Source organism: Chelonia mydas, chromosome 1 (assembly GCF_015237465.2).
Source record: "Chelonia mydas isolate rCheMyd1 chromosome 1, rCheMyd1.pri.v2, whole genome shotgun sequence".
In the NCBI taxonomy this organism is placed as follows: Eukaryota; Metazoa; Chordata; order Testudines; family Cheloniidae; genus Chelonia; species Chelonia mydas.
Window position 1 is genome coordinate 227,591,794 of NC_057849.1, and position 17,738 is coordinate 227,609,531.

Sequence of the window (17,738 nt, forward strand, 5' to 3'; positions counted from 1 at the left end):
CATCAAACATTAAAGTATAGTGATACAGCTAATTTCTAAATTTCTTCATATAGAAACTGCAGTATTCTAAACCAGCAGAATGAACTGCAAAACTTATCATTCAAGACTTAAATTGTGGAAATATGCATCTGCAAGTATTGGATAAATGTAAAGTTATATGCCAAAGTAATGGTTGTTAATTTTTGCAGAGGGCACCTCCATTATAAAAAAGAAGCAAAATCAAGGTAAAAAGGGGGTAAGTTTGTAATTAATACATATTTTGTCCTATATCATTTTTTAGAATTTTAAAAGTATTTAAGCAGCAATACAGAATTTTTTTATCTAAGTGGTTTGTGCAATGACTATTTTGTATCAGCAACAATATGCATCACTAAACAAATTAGAAAATCTGAACTATGACAAAATATCCAACAACCTTATAAACAAAATGGTCTTCTAAACTCTTGTTCAGATGCATTTGTTTCAGTGTTTACTAGTAGTAGTATTATAGGGTGGAGTACTTTATCATCTATAAGTCATTTTCTGATTTCATACTATAATACTGAGCACTTACTGAATCTGGATGTACATATGCAATTAACTGCATTCAGTAGACATTTTGTATACATACCCGAGAGCAGAATTGACTTTGTGTATGTATTTTATCATGTTCATGGTTTCAATTACATTTAACATTTGCCCCCAATCCGGCAAATCGCTGTATGCAAGCGCACTGCCATTGAAGCCAGTAGAGCTGTACTTTGGCTCATAGGTGCTGCATTAAGTGAATTAGAGGAGCAGGGCCTAAGACTTTTTGTGACAGTACTTTTATGTTAAAAATAGCTTGACCTTCTCCCCCCCCCCCCCCCCCCCAAAAAAAAAAAAAAAAAAAAAAAAAAAGCCTTCTGTCCTGTGTACTTCAGGGTTTTTTTTTAATGGATACAGATAAACTTAATGCAAAAACTAACAATGAAATGTTAAGGTTGAGAAATTAAATATATGAGAGCTAGGAAATTGCATGTAAGCTCCTATCCCAATAACAACTGAGTCTCCTTTATATTTTATGGTGTTCAGTATAGAATTTATCACAATAGTAACAAGGTCTGACAAACTGCAGGAGGTTCACCAGGCTGTAATTGCTGTTTGGGAGACTAAATAAGTTCCTGAAGATCAAAGGGGGGCCGAGAGTAGCTTTTAGGAACATATTGTATGGTCTTCTCCACTCTGAATTTTTATTACTGATACCAGATTCTGTGGAATCAGGTACAGTACTTGATTCTTTTATCAAAAATATGCTAAACCATAGGACAGTTAATATAGTTACCTATAGATATAAAGCCTTTCTTTTTTCTTTTCTTTTTAAAATAAAGCTTGGTGCCAAAAAAGGTGGCCTGGGAGCCCAGAAGGTGAGCAGCAAGAGTTTTAATGAGATTGAAAAGCAAGCACAAGCTGTAGATAAAATGAGGGAACAGGAAGATCTACATGTCAGTAAGAGAACTGAGAGGGAAGAACCATTGTAAGTATGAATTACTTATGAAATACTTATACAAGTTAAAACACAACAGTTACTTCGTTAGATTTATCTGCTAACATTTTGAATAACACCAAGTACTATTTGGTGCAAATAAAGCTTCAGTTGATGTTTGTATTTTACTGAAATAATGTAGCTTATATGAGTGGAAAAGTAACTTGCAGAAAGCTGTGTTTAAAAATAATACCAACAACATGAGAAACTTTTTTTTGGCAATAGTGAAGAAATACAATGAAACACCATTTCCTGTTTCATCTTCTATTAAAAGCAAGGAGTAGTTTGAGTACTGTTACCTGTACAAATCCATGATCGACTGTGTCAGGCACATCCTATGTCTTTATCAGAACCTTCTAAAATACTTTTGCCTGTGGGTTGCCTTGTGTATTCCATAGGTAATGATCATTGAGACCCAAAGCTATGTAAGGAGTTATGTACCCATCCTGTCCCTTGGTTCTTTCCAGTAACTGGAGCATCTAGTTGAAACCTCTGTAGCTTCTTCCTGCAGATTTCAGATGGCTATATGTTTTTCTTTCATTATTTCTAGTTTTATGGTCATTCTCAACAAAGTTAAATATATTTAGCAGTTGACTTGTGTAAATATGTAGTGTTGCAAAATGAAATCCTCCTTTTCCTGGGGCCAAGGGCGCCCTCCTTCAAAAACCCATTGGGAGTTCCCCAGGTTGTTTGTAGCCCATGGGGGTCATCCAGAATTCAAATTACGACTTACATAGGGCTTGTCTTTGCTGCAGTGTAGCTCAAGATATATCTCAAGTGTTATCCCTAACCCAGTTCCCATCCGCACGTAGAAATCTCTAGCTCAAGTTTAGTGTGCTTTAAACTCAGGCTTGCTGTCCCATCAGGGTATGTTTACACTGCAGCTAGAAACAAACCTCCCAGTGTGGATAGATAGACAGGAACTACTATCTATCTATGGAGCTTGAGTTAGCACACTAAAAATAGCAGTATAATTGTTGTGACTTGGGCTCTCAAGTCCACTTGACTCCCTGAGTCTGAGCTCGAGAGGCTAGCCCAAGTTGCTGCAGGAGCTGTGATGTCCACAGTGCTATTTTTAGTGTGCAGCTCACACCACTAGCATAGGTCTACCCTGGCCGGGGTGGATTTGATTTAAATCACTAGTCAGGAAGACTTGATTTAATCATGGATTTCTTCATAAAAGTGCATTCTTGTTGGATGTTATAACCTTGATACATATTCTTCACAACTCAGAGATAGTTATAGATGTAGGTTTCAATTTTAGAAGTTACACACTATACATTTTTAAGTGATTTATTTTGAAAACTTTTCAGATTAGTTTTACAGCTATATCAGAAAATGAATGATTTTTTGGTTATTTAATGTACCAAAGGTAATTGAATCAGATATTTATGAAGTCATTGGGAGGTGAACTATCTCCAATTCAACAGGTTAATCATTAATATTTGAAGGATTTTCTTGTCATGCTGTATTAGGAGGAGAACATCACCAGACAGACATTTAAATTGTTTTATTTAACTAAAACAACGTTATGTATTCTGGATTTTTTTTTTCAACAGCAAGCATAGAATATTTTAACAAAACAAGCATTTGAATTTAGTTAAACATTCAAGTTTTTTAAAATCAGGTTTGTTTTTGTTAAAATTGTTTAAGTAAAATAGTGAAATGAAATATATTTTAAAAAAAAATTAAATCGACAATGTCAGCCAGGTGAACATGAGAAACTTAAAATATTGGCTTCTGCAGCCAAGTCAGTCATCTTCACCTTCATTTTCCTGTTTGTTCATAATCTGGAAAAGAAAAAAAGCTTTCCTGCTTTTTCAGGTCCCAAATGATTTCTTAGTTTGGAATAAATTAGTCCAAAGGAAGAAAATATCTTTCTACACCGGCAAAAGACGCTACTGCTGTTAAAAGTGAGATTGTCACTTCAACAGTCTCTGAATCCAAGTGCTTAAGTGACTTTCACCAGTTCATTGGTGTGACTTTCTTTAAAACATCAACAAACATATTTCTTGAATGGTTCACCCTTAGCTCTGAAGTTTATTTTAGTTGGCATTGTGGAGGGATGATTGCTGGATGTCCATGTCCTAACCAACTCCTCTTCTTGAGCAGTTAAGGTTTGACCTTGGTACCGAGTATTGAGAATATTTGCAAGAAAATGAGCTGGAGATAGTGCTTGTCCCATTCGGTTTTTTTAATGCTTGTATTTTAAGATCTCACTCAGTTCCTTCCAAATTTCAACAGCGTCAGCAATAAAACAGCTATTTCTCTGCATTTTGTCAAGGCTACAGAAATAGGCTTCAGGGTACTCGGCATGTATTCAACATTTCTCTTTAGCACAGTGTTGAGAACTTTGTGAAAGTGCCATCTATTTTTTCAGATTTTGTTCACAAACTGTCATGTGGTTAGTCCAGTTCTTGATATAGTGCTCAAAACAGTTCACTACTGAGTTTTGTGGCACATCTTGTGGGAGAGTTAGCTTGATTCCTCCCACTTTTTTCAGAGCAGCTGCTCCAAAGTGGTTGTTATGGAAGTATTTTGCAATTTCAACAACATTAGCCTTTATTTCTGGAACACTGAAGTCTTTGGCTAGGAGGTGCATCAAATGAGCACTGCAGCGGTATGTTATTAGCTTGGGACTCTTCTAAATTTCTTTTCATCTTGGTTACATTTGCAGCATTGTCTGTGACCAAGTTGCGTACTAGACATTTGAATTTTTTTTTCAGTTTGTTATAACTTTTACTGCTACTTCTTGTAAGTATTCTGCTGTGTGCATTTCCTGATGTATCAATTGTTTCTGTAAGGGAGACATTCCCTTCTTCTGTTGTCACACAAGCACATCCAACAGGATCATTGTGGACATTGCTCCACCCATCAAGACTCAGGTTCACAATTTCACCCTCTAGACCTTTTGCACACTGCTCAATTTCTCTTTCATACACTTTATCCATACAATTTGCCTGTGACATCTGCTCTATTGTATGGACCATATCCTGGTCTTAATGACTGAACCATGTTAATTAAGTGTGGGTTCTCAATCATAGGGAAAGGAGAGTTTGTTGCATAAACAAACAGGGCAATTTTTGTCAATTACCTCTTTATGTAATCTGCTGGTTCTTATCACAGACTTATCTATGGCAGTTTCTGGATGATGGAGATTTTTTTTCTTTTTGCTAAAAGTGATGCACTGTGGCTATGTGACATACATGATGTGACTGAAATACTATCATTGGCAGCTAACTCTGAAACTATGGAAAATGATGGTGATCTTGAAGGTGGATAGTCTTCAGAATCCCGTGTGTTGAGGATGGATTCTCCTAAACAAAATAAGTCAATGCAGTTATTTAATTATTATTACCATACTGCTCATTTAGTATTACTCATTGCATTCACAGACACTCAGTACTACTTTAAAGGTGAAATTGTAAAAGGAAGATCTGCCTGTTTCGGCTATTTATTTTTAATCACAACTGCATCTAAAGTGGTAGTATATAGAATAACCACTATATTCTTTGGTCAAACATGAGAATTCAAGAATAGTCCAGAAGGAAGACAGGCAGTCCTTAAGAAAGAAGTATGAAATAAAAAAGTTTACCAACCTGAAGATCTTGCATGTTCAGACATGTTCCTTTCATCATCTTCAACGCAGCTTCCTCCTGAGAAGGAACACTTCTCATGATGATGTTTCATCATGTTTCATGGGTTGTTTCGGGCAACCGGGCCTTGCATTTCTTTGTTGCACTGTTTTCATTTTACATGCATGCCTGTCTTACCCACAGGTAGAGGAACTTCATTAAAATAATCCCAAACTGGGTCTCTTTTATGGCCTGTTGCCATTATAGGTTTTCCCTTCTAGCAACAGAATGGTATGGTAGATCTCAAATCAATGAAGGCTACGCTCAGAAAGACGTCAAGACTTCTGGAATATTCTGCTCAAACAGGTTTCAGAGTAGCAGCCGTGTTAGTCTGTATTCGCAAAAAGAAAAGGAGTACTTGTGGCACCTTAGAGACTAACAAATTTATTTGAGCATAAGCTTTCGTGAGCTACAGCTGCATCCAATGAAGTGAGCTGTAGCTCACGAAAGCTTATGCTCAAATAAATTTGTTAGTCTCTAAGGTGCCACAAGTACTCCTTTTTTTTCCTGCTCAGTTTCACTTTTGTTTCTACTGCCTGTCCCTCCCTTCTCACATTTCTCTCCAGACTTCTTCTCCTTGTCCAGATCTGTTCCGCCCCCAACAATCTTGTATTCATTGAACTTTTTGAAACTTTGCACTTTTAGAGAGAGGTAAGGGATTGACTCTGTGTACACAAATTTGCAGAGGGACAATAGCGTTGAGGTCTGTTATTTCTTACCTTCATATACTATCTGTCTATCAACACACACACATTTTTGCTGTTATAACAAGCATGTTATTTCTGGAGACACAAATCCACAGTTTGAGAACTGCAAAACTAAGCGTCTCTGATAGTATCTTCAAGACCGGGGTGGGCAAACTTAACATCTAGGTGGGGAAATTGCATGCAGGACCATGAATGTAGGTCTGGGGCAGGGGGTTGGAGTGTGGGAGGTGGTGCGGTGTGCAAGAAGGGGCTCAGGGCAGGGCAAGGGGTTGGGGTGGAAGAGGGGTGTGGAGTGCTGGAGGGGACTTAGGACAGGGGTGCAGGGAAGGGTGCGGAGTGCAGGAGGGGGCTCAGGGCAGGAGGTTGGGGGCTCAGGGCAGGGGGTTGGGGTGCGGGGTGCAGGAGGGGTTTGGGGTGCGGGCTCCGGCCCAGCACCGCTTACCTGGAGCGGCTCCAGGGTGGCAGTGATGCGCAGCGTTGCTAAAGCAGGCTTCCTGCCTGCCCTGGCCCCGTGCCGCTTCCGGAAGCAGCTGGCACAACGTCCCTGTGGCCCCGGGTGGGGGCAGAGAGCTCCTTGTGCTGCCCTCGCCTGCGGGTATCTCCCTCGAAGCTCCCATTGGCTACAGTTCCCCATTCCTGAACAATGGGAGCTGTGGGGGGGGGGCAGTGCCTGCAGGCGAGGACAGCGTGCGGAGCCCTCTGCTCCCCCCCTCACTCCCTCCAGGGACTGCAGGGACGTGGTGCTGGCCGCTTCTGGAAATGGCGTGGGGCCAGAGCTGGCCTCAAGGTGTAGTTTGCCCTCCACTGTTTTAGACTGAGCACTGAGTCCAGTTGGGTAGATTAACCTAAATAATCTATGCAGAAGCCCCTGGAATCCCATAAAATTGGGTCCCTAATCCATGAACTATTGGAACTCATTTGCAAAACTTTTTTAAACATTATATGAATATATTGTCTCATACTATAGAATTAGAATTTATAATCCCTTATTCCATAATGAGATATCTTTGAGCTATAATGTATCTTTATCTTTAGATAGGTTTTTTCTTCAAAAAGCATTTTGTCAAAAAAATCTGATTTAAATAAAAAATATCCAATTTTTTTTTTAAATCATTGATTTTTATCCATCCTGACCCTGCTTGGGAGGCTTACTACTGGCTGCAATATAAACATACCTTCAGAGGGTATTGGTTGTGAAGCTCATGTAATGCTGATGCTTGAGCTAGTAATGCATTGGGGTTGCAGCTACAGGCTACAAGCTTGAGTTAGCACAACTTGTTAGATGCCAATCCAATCACTCGATGTAGCTCAAGTATTATGCCACAGTGTGGCAGCTCTGACTTGAGCTTTGTTAACTTGAGTGTAATAACTTGAGCTAACCGTTTTAGTGAAGACAGACACACAGTGTTATCACTTTGTTTCCAAACTTATCATGATCTTGCACTGGATCTTCGCTCCCATGGGCTTTAAGGCACATTCTACTAGCTTTAAGGCAACTACTGAATTTTGTCTCAGAAACATCCCTATGATAGATAATAGAGCTGCTACCTGGTGCTCTGTCCATAACTAAGAAGCATGAATCTCTGTATATGTCTTCTAGTTTTGATAATGAATTTGGAAGACTAATTATATTTTTAATTAGTTATCTCTTCCTCAGGGCCAGTATTACTGCTTGCCAATCTCCAAGTGTGACTCTGTGAAGACAGTACTTAATGAAGGAAAACAGGCTATACATCAGTTAATGAGGTTCTTTAGATGATTGCCTTCACAGATCTGTAGGACCCATGCTGTGTTTCTACTTCTGTGGAGTCTAGGTAATGGAAGGATTGGAGGGACAGGGCTGGGGCTTTGGCCCAAAGAGCTTGAAACAGTGAGGAAGCATACATGTGACCCTCGTGGCCAGAACCCCCTAGAAACTTGTGGCAAAAAGTGTGGGGTGCACACACATACCCCAAATATGTGGATCTTTGTAGGCAATCTTGTCTCACTCCAGTTATAGGCAAGTCTTCTGTTTTTTTTCCTTAAAATGCTTACTCTTTGATTTGTAACCTCTAGGTGGCAGTGCATACAAAATTTAGAGAAGCATGAATATACTTTAACTCACACTGGGCTCCAAACAATATCTCTGCTGAGTTTAATTTAAAAATTCGGAAAAATTCAATAGGACTTCATAAAATAGCTACAATGTAAACATTGCTTTCAACTCACAAAAGTTTTGAGGTAGTGCATAATTTAAAACTCTTGTGTACAAGATTTCTAGGGTTTTAATCCTTTCTGTCCTTCCGCAATAGAGTGGATAAGTGGACTTATTCAGAACCATCAACATGCTATTTATTTTAACCAGAAGCAGATCTGAAGGTTTGATGTTGCTAAAATATCCTTGATAAACTGTGCTCTTCAGCTCAGTCCTTAAAATCTTGGTTGGTTGGTCTTTTAAAAATTAAAGTCTAGTAGAAGTTTCAAATTGAACTTGGCACAACCAGTTTCAGTTGCCCTATAATAGAGCCTGCTGTAAATGGGGGAATTAATAAGAACTTAATATACTTGCCTGAAAGATACGCCCTGGTTTGAAGACACGTATTTTTCTTATTTTCTTGGTTTCATTAATGCTGTCACAGAGGTGTAACAGTAAGTCTTTTTTATTTATAATTGCAAAAGTCAAAATGCATGTTTTTAAAAGTGAAAGTTTTCTCAGCATATAAAAACATGCACGGCTTCAGAATGGATAATTCCAAGAAAAAGCTCCCTTTGGTTACGTTTACTTCTAATGCAGTTTTTTTATTTCTTTTGTTATATATCCATTTGCCTAACTATCATAACTGCTTTAATTTCCATTGACTGTTATTTATACACCTTTTTCATGTCTTCCATTATGGAACACTTTATTCAGTGAATTGTAGACTTAAAGGAGTACATGAAGGCTTAAGAAACTTGCTTTCCTTTATAGACCACCTTCAACTTAGTGATTTTTGGCCATTTTTTCAGATTTACTTTTGTGCATATTGACTTTTCTGGGATATATATGTCCATACACAGTTTTAAAAAGAGTTAAATTTAAATGTTAAAATGTTAAGGTAAGGTTGACTTTTTAGTTTTAGCTAATGTGCTTGTGGAGAGAAAGTGACAGTAATCAAATGTTTAAGATTATATTTTCTCTCTGAGAGATGTATGTAAATATCTCACTGTTAGAACTAGTAGGTTTTATATATTCATTGAGAAAATATACTTCAAAGATTTCATTCTGTAATTTTCTTGTCACAATCATAATTTTAAATGTAGTTTGACATTTTCACTCTTTACTATTTGAAGAAATATATCCATCTGTGTAAGATTATAAGTCATATAAAGACCAGACCTTTGCCCCTTTGTGTTTTTGGGTGATGCAGTATAACTGTATATTCAGGGATATGTACATTTATGCCTTAAAAATGTACATAGTAAGGAGTACACTATTACTGTAGCTAACCACATTGCCACAGGAATACAATTTCCCTGATGTACCTTAATAATTTTTAAGGGGGCCACTAATATGTTTTAAAAGTATTTTTGAATATGCATTTATTTTAAGTATACCTGTGCTACAAGATTTTAAATGTTACCTTCGTGGCTGAGGCAAGATATTGCATACTTCTGCATTTTGGCACTCTTTAACAGCACTGTATTGCTTTAGGGAATGTCCTAATCAACTAATTATGGTTTATTTAAATCAGCAGTAAGGGGTTAAATTGAATACATAACATGGAGTATTGTAATGGCTTGTCAGCATTCTTTAGTATCTGACTGGCTGGTATGCATTTATATTAAAAACCTTTTTGAAATTGAAAACACTTAATGTGCACGTACAGTATCTAACCCTCATACTGAAATATCTGATTAAAACTTTGTAATTCATTTCCATTCTAAGATCTTCTGTGGAGGGTTTGTCTTAGTTGGTTTTTATTATAAACTTCTAAGCACTGGGATTTGAAACAGAGGCTGATCATATTCTTAACTGCCGATGGTATAACGGTACTTGCTATCCTGCTACTTCATTTGTATAATCCAAAAATATGGAGGCAGCATGATTATATGTGGAAATGAGAGAGCCAGAAGGCAGAACCAAGCAAAGGAATCAGCGTTTTGAAGATGGCTTTTGAACACATACTGGAGAGACAGTACTCTTTTTAAAAATTCTGTGTATATGCCAATTACCAGGAAGTCATGTCAGAATACATCATCACAAAAGTGACACTAGATAGTTGAGAAGATGTATTGACTCTGAGCCCTGAATTGAATTTAGTTGGACTAAAATTCCATCAGTCACTTTGAGTATGAAAAATGTATATTTTTCACCACATAATAACCAGATTTTCAAAAGGATGGCTGGCTGTCTTCTTTGTGGGTGAAGTTTACACTGGTGTTTTACATGTGCAATTGATTTGTGGTTGTGAATCAGTTAGAGAGGCAGGTACTCTAATTGACACCTATAAATCATTTTGTGGGTACAAAAATACAGGAGAAATTTTTGAAACTTTATTCTTAGTTCAAATACCTTTGTTGTTCTGGAAAAAATAAAGTTTAATTTTAAAAGTTCTACTTGATTTACATGTATACTAAAACAAGTTTGTATAAATGTGATCTTGCGTATATTAGGATGTGCACTTGCTTGAATCTCACTTTGCGTGCTTAAGTAGAAATATGCACACACTTCCCCATTTACATAATTCCTCCTCCCAGGAAATGCAACAAGTACATTAAGATAACCTTATTGTTGAGATTTTACATGAAAAAGTTTGGACTCGTGGGAGAATTATCACAGCAACCCTAACTTTCATATGTTGCTTAAGTTAAAGGGTTAGTCAGTAGCAAATACTGTTGTTAAGGTAGCACAGTTGTTCCCACTACAACACCCTTTTCTGCAGCCCAGCATCTCCCACAATTCCTGATATCTGAGCTGCTCTCCTCTCCGCTGCTCACAGAGGCAAATCAGAGTTTTGGAGCTGCATGGACTGGCCATGCCCCCTCCGTTCCTGCCTACTGTACATTTCTCTGCCTCTGTGGCAGCACAGCAAGCAGATGGTGGTTTTTACAGCTCCTGCCTTCACATCTGGGAGGGGGGACCTCTTTGTCAAAACTTGTGGCAGTGGTGAGCAATGACCCTTCTCCCTTCAGGCCAGTTTTTTTAGCTGGGCATTGGAACCCCCTGTCATCTCAGCTGCAGTGCCTGCCTTCTGGCTCCTTTTGACCTTCCAAGTATGCTAGAGCAGCCTAAAAAGCACTAAATGACATCCAAGTGGTGTTCCATCAGTAAAACTGCCCTTCCAGGCTCAGCAGATGGTGAGTTGTGCTCAGCCTGCACCAGTGTTATGTCCCTAAGTCTATGTCCTGGGGCTATGGGTGGCACAGGTATGTAGGATCCCATACCCTTTTGGAGCAACTGCGACTCCGATGTGGGGAAAAAATGGATTAGGAGACTATGGGCAGAGTGGGGACAGGCTTCAAGGATGACAAGGGGGACCCCAGTCAGCTGATTCAGGGGGTAAGTCCCAAGGGGCCTCTGGAGAACAGAGAGAGCAGACTTACAGGGTCACAAATCCTGTCCTTCACAAGTCCTAAAATGGGTCCTGAGTCCCCTGATAAAAGAAGTAGGAGTTGTAGGAACACCCCATCCTTTCCAATTTGGCCAGAAGGGGTCTGGAAGCTGTTCCTCTCCTGGGGGAATGGGATCCAGCAGGGGTGGACTTGGAAAGAGATCTCCCGAGAGGATTTAGGGCCCTCAGCAAGGCTAGCTGCAAAAGGCCTCACAGAAGCTGCAATGGAGCTTGTACGCTCTCTAAGGAAGCTAAAAAAGCTAAAAAATCAAAGAAAGCAAAAACAGGGAACAAAAAGTGTCGAAGATCTAGGACTGTGAGTCTGTTGACTCTTCTTCCACTTCATCCTTCACAGAGAATGGTGAATTGTCAGGCTGTGACTCCAATCAGAATTGGAGAATGCTCAGTAAAGGTTTTTTTTTTTTTTTTTTCCCCTGAGAAATTCAAGGCCAGGTGCAGCAAGGTTGTATCCACTATTCAGATTCAATCTTAAAAATAATCTGGAGAGTAAGCCTCTGAGCAAATTTCTCCCCTCTAAATCCTCCCCTGAAGCTGCAATTTCCCTACACTCCTTCAAGGATATAGTCAGGGATGAATGGAAGAATGAGATTAACAGAAATTCTCTCCGCTTCTATAGGATTCATAAACCAAAAATCCCAATTACTGAGATACCAAAGGTTGACACTGACTTGGCATCCCTGGCTAAAGGTATGTTTATCCCCTCAGAAGGGGAGTTCTCTCCTGATGATTCCCACAGATAGAAAAATGAAGGCCAGAGTTTATAACAGACTGATCACATTCTTAATTACAGATAGCATAACCAGCTACTTTAAAGTCTTTGAGGCCTCCTCTGCTTCTTTCAGGGCATCCCTAGCAGCTGCTTGATTTGCAAGGGCATCTCTCTATTGTCTGGAAGATCTCAGAGCCCTCAAGGATAGCTATCACCCTGACTTTCCCTGATAAACACGTTCATTGCTGACGCCTCAGTGGAGGCAATGAGATTCTCCGCCAAAGCCATGGCCTCCAACTCAGTGACCAGGTTCCATCTATGACTCCATCACTGGAAGGTGGATAGCTGTGCGAAGCAGGTGCGGTGTTCTACCAAATTCACGGGAGCCCTGACTTTTTGAGAGAAGCTAGACAAGGTAGTGGCAGGCAGTGCTACAAGATCTAAAGAGTACCTTCCATGCCTTTAAAAGAAAGGACAGACTGGCCTTCATCCTCTCAGAAATAGCCATGAAGAGACAGCAGGTTCTCCAGAGGAAAGCTGTGGAACCGTGGCTCAGAAGGAAAGGCCTGAGGGAATCCGGTCACTCCCAAAGCCTCTTTATGTCAAAGACCACATTGGTCTCTGCCTGAAGCTGAAGATTGGAGGCAAGATTTCCAGTATCCTGGAGGTATGGGTTGCTTCAATCATGGACCAGTAGGTCACGTAGATAGTGAGTCAGGGATACTCCCAAATCACGGGCTCCACTCCATGTGTTTTTCATCCAGTCTGCCATATCGAATGACCCTGCAAAGAATGGTCTACTCCAAAATGAGATTTCTGTCCCCTGGGTATGGGAGAAAGAGAGCGCGTTCCCTCTGAAGAAAGATTCTCAAGGTTCTTTATAATTCAGAAGCATACAGGGGGAATCTGAGCCATTCTACAGCTCCAAAGGGTTCAACAGGTTGATGAAGAAACCAGCGTTTCAACCTGTTTGGTGTCATCCCTGTCCCTGGGGATTTTCTGACATAAGTGGATTTGACAGATGCATACCTCTGCGTCCTGATCAAACTGTGCCATTGCTAAGGTTTGCCTATGGCAGGAAGCATTTTCAATAATAGACTTTCTTGTCGTTGGTCGCCAGGTATCTTTACAAAGCTCTTGGTGGTAATCATAGCCAGACTCAAGTCACAGGAGATTCACCTGTACCACTTCCTGGATGACATTTTTAATCAGAGTTCGATCCTCAGCAACAGCACACACAGCTATATCCTGCAGAATTGTGGCTTTATTATTAACACCAAGAAAAGCTCCTTGATTTGGTCCACCCATATAACTCATTTGAGAATGGACATACACCTTGGTAGCCAAGGATATAGCCATCTCTCGAGAAGTATCAGAAGAGTCAAGATCTCACGTTGTTTGGGAACTGCAAGAGGCCCACTACTACACTGAGCCTTCAACTACTAGGCCTCCTAGTATTGTGCACAGAGATCACTCCATGGGTGCATTCACACATCACTTGCCTTCAAGGCTTTATCTTAAAGATATGGGACAACTCCCCAGAGTGCATGAAAGATCAACTGAGGGTTCTGACACAGGTGCTCAACTCCTTAAAATGGTGGTCTGCCCAGTGTCCGCCTGTATCCCTTCCAGATCCCGTGATCCTCACAACCAGTGCCATCGCAAAGGGCTGGGCTGCACACCCGGCATCCCAAATGTTGCAAGGCATCTGGAATTTGGAGGAAAGGTCCCCAGATAAACCTTCTAGAACTAGGAGCGTTCAGGCTGGTGCTGTGAAAGTTCCCATCCATCCTTGAGGGCTACCATGTTCATCTTCGAGTGCTTGCTCATATAGATTCCATTCAAGGTGTGTGCGGACCCACGTGGTGTTGGAGATTTTTGCCTTAGAAATATCCATAAGGTCAGCAGCGGCACTCTCTGGTATATTAGGTGCTGCCGGCCTTACTCCCTCTCAGTTCCTTCTTACCGCCCGTGACTGTTGGTCGGAGCGCCTCGTCTTTCATTGCAAGAATATTAGAGGTTGTTAACAGCCCATTGTTGATCTTCTTGGTATATAGTTCTTAGGTACTTAGCCATTTAGTTAAGTGTTAGTTCTTACTTTAGTTATTAGAGTCACGGCTAGGACTTTGCCCCAGAGTGGGGCATGCCCTGTTCTCTGGGCTTCAAACCATATTCATCATGCATGCTTATTAGTGACCTCCACAGCAGCTGTTTGAAGTGCTTGGGGAATCCCATATACAGGACAAATGCAGGATTTGCAAGGAGCGGGATATCCACTTGAAAGCCTTCCTCATGGAGGCTGCACTTTGTCCGGTGTCGGAGCCACTCCCAGCACCTCGGCATCAGTGTGGAGCACCCCCGCAGGCACCAGGCTCCGCCCGGCACCATTCCCCCTCTCCAGTGCCCAAAAAGTGGCAAAAGAAAAGAGGCTCCCCGGCACCCATCTAAGGAGGGGAAGGGGGCTCTGGGCAAAGGACCTAGATCAGGCCATGTGCCTGCCCCAGAGCTGCAAGGGGATATTGCTACGGTTGGACCCCCTAGCCCAACCAGGGATCCACTTCCAACTCCTGGGAGCAGCAGGGGACCCTGGCTGCTACTGGGACCTTTGACGCCTGAAGACCTCATGGACTTGCGAGTACTACAGATGCTGCACCAGGCGCTGGACATGGCTAAGGCCCTGCAATCCAAGGGCAGGCCTGCCATGAGACTCCCCTCAAAGAGCAGTGGAGTGCCATCGGCCCCCGGATCATAGGCGTATGTCCCTGGCCCTGCAACCTAGAACCCTGGCCCCGCAACCTCGGTCTCCGTCACCTCACTCTCCTTCCATGAGGCATAGAACGCTGGAATTGAGGCACCGGTCTCTGTACTCTCAGTACTACCCAGCCTCTTGCCAGAGACTGCCCCAGTGCAGGTCCCTATCGCATGGATGATCTCCCAGGCATTGGTCCCCACCAGCGCAGGACTACTTGTCGTCACGGCACTGATCTCCCATCGCCCTGGTACCATTCAATGGACAGACACTGATCTCCACCCTCTAGGCATTGTTCTCCAACAATGGTCAGCTGGTGAACACAGGCTTACACAGCCCCACCTTGGTCACTGGAAGGGGTCCAAGTCGGAGCTGGAGTTCAGCCCCTTGCCAAGAAGGCATGGATCTCCATTGGCACCAGAAACTGGCACAACATCCATGGCAGTGGTTTGGCAGCAGGGCCAATGGCCTGCTCAATGGCCTTGTTGGAACCTTTGGGACATGTTGATGATGCTGGTTCTGTATTCCCACCACTCCTTCGACAAACCACCGGCACCGGGTTCAGAGCACGGTGCAGAGGAAAAAGGACAGAGACAAGGGGTTTAAGGGACACTGCCCCTTGACTTCCCGTTCGCCTGCTCAACCTGGCCCTTCAAGACACCAGGTGGGCCAGAGACAGGCATTTTGAGGGTGTAGCCCAAAGATATTATGTTGAGTACCCAACGGTCTGAGGTTATTCGCAACCATGCGGACCACGTAATCAGGATACTGAACAACACTTTACAGTTCTCGGCTGCCTCCCATCCCCCTTCCCCGTCCCTCTTCAGGGACCCTTCTCATGAGCAACTTCTCACCCAAGAGGTAGAGAACCTCTTACGTCTGGGGGCAGTAGAGAAGGTCTCTCAGGAAATGAGGGGGAAAGGAAATATCAGGAGTAGAATCCTAAGACTGGGATGCCGCCCTCGACTTGAAGGACCCATATTTCCATATCTCCATCTTCCAAGAACACAGATGGTTACTCCGTTTTGCGCTGGGCTAGTGCCATTTCCAATTCACAGCTCTGCCCTTTGGTCTCTCATCAGCCCCGAGAGAGTTTACGAAGTGCATGGAGCCAGTTGTCACTTACCTGAGGCGTCGGGTTGTCTGAATTTATCCGTACCTTGACTATTGGCTCAGTGAGAGCTGTTCCCGGGATCAGGTGCAAGAGCACCTCGATCTGGTTCCTCTACCTGTCACAATCTAGGTCCGTTAATAAACGAGGAAAAATATACTGTAATTCCAGTGCAGCACATAGAGTTCATTGGGGCAGTCCTCGACCCCACTTGGGACAGAGCCTTCCTCCCCAAGGTCTGATTCCAAGCCATGACAGACCTGATCTCTTACGTCCGAGCCTACCCTCTCACCACTGCTCATGCATGCCTGAGGTTGGTGGGCCACATGGCAGCCTGTACTTATGTGGTCTAGTATGCTCAGCTTCATCTCATGCCTCTACAGGCGTGGCTGGCATTGGTCTACATCCCCAACAGACACAATATAAACCATGTAATCATGGTAATCACTGCACCACATCTTGTCGTCCCTCGCATGGTCGTTGAATCCCGTATTGGTGTTGGAGGGGGTCCCGTTTGCGGCCCTATACCCATTGGTGACCTTGGTCTCCGATGCCTCAGACCTGTGGTGAGGGGCCCACCTGGGTGATCTCAGTATGCAGTGATGTTGGTTGAGTCACAATCACCCCCTCCACATAAACGTCAGAAAGCTCAGAGCAGCTCGCTTGGCCTGCCAGGATTTCCTGCCTCATCTGAGGGGGCCGGGTGGTTCAGATTCTGACAGACAAAACCACTGCTACGTTCCAAATCAACAAGCAAGGTGGAGCCCGCTTGTCATTCCTTTGCCAAGAAGCTCTCCGGCTATGGGACTTCTGTGTTCAGCATGCTATTCATCTTGCAGCTGCGCACCTCCCCAAGGCCAGGAACATGCTGGCAGATCACCTCAGAAGGACCTTTTGGTCTTGCCACAAATTGCCTCTCCATCTGGATGTTGTCAGCATCCTCTTCCAGAGGTGGGGGACTCCCTGGGTGGACTTGTCGCGTCCGGGCAGAACAGGAAGTGCCACGTGTTCTGCTTGATTCTGGGGATTGACGGAGGCTCCCTGTCAGATGCCTTTCTGCTCCCATGGTCGGGGGCCCTCATATATGCTTTTCCTCCAGTGCCATTAATCCACAGAGTCCTCATGAAAATCATGAGGTGAAGGTTATCCTCATAGTGCTGGCTTGGCTGTGCCAGCACTGGTTCAGCATGCTCTTGTGGGCCACTGGCTGGACCTGGTGTCCCAGAACCACGGCAGTCTTCTGCACCTGAACCTGGCAGCGTTGCACTTGATGACTTGGCTGCTTCATTGTTGAATGCGGAGGAACAGGAATGCTTGGCCCGTGTCCAACAAGTCTTGTTGGGCAGCAGAAAGCCCTCCACCAGAGTGACCTACATGGTCAAATGAAAGCGGTTTATGTGCTGGACCTCGGACCAAGGTATTTGTCCCGAGCAGGCCACATTGCAGTTGAACCTGGACTACCTTCTGTATCTCAAGCTCCAGGATCTGTCTCTTTCATCTGTTAAGGTCCATTGGGCCGCAATTTTGGCCTTCCATCTTCCTCTCCAAGGCAGGTCAGTTTTTGCTCAGTACATGACAGTCAGGTTTCTGAAGGGTCTGGAGTGACTTTACCCCCACGGCCGGGACCCTGTCCTTCCTTGGGACCTGAATCTTGTGCTGTCATGGCTCATGGGTAAGGCTTCGTTTTAGTCACGGGTATTTTTAGTAAAAGTCATGGACAGGTCATGGGCGA

General features: G+C 42.8%; 1 protein-coding gene across 3 annotated transcripts in view; it reads left to right on the forward strand.

The window, feature by feature from the left end:
• Positions 1–17,738, forward strand: part of ARFGAP3 (ADP ribosylation factor GTPase activating protein 3) — an 80,961-nt gene that overhangs the window by 31,767 nt on the left and 31,456 nt on the right. For all 3 annotated transcript variants that reach the window (XM_037915100.2, XM_037915108.2, XM_037915115.2), the window contains 2 exons: positions 189–235; positions 1,350–1,495. In XM_037915100.2, the coding sequence (XP_037771028.1) occupies positions 189–235; positions 1,350–1,495 (193 nt within the window). The remainder of the gene's footprint in view (positions 1–188; positions 236–1,349; positions 1,496–17,738) is intronic.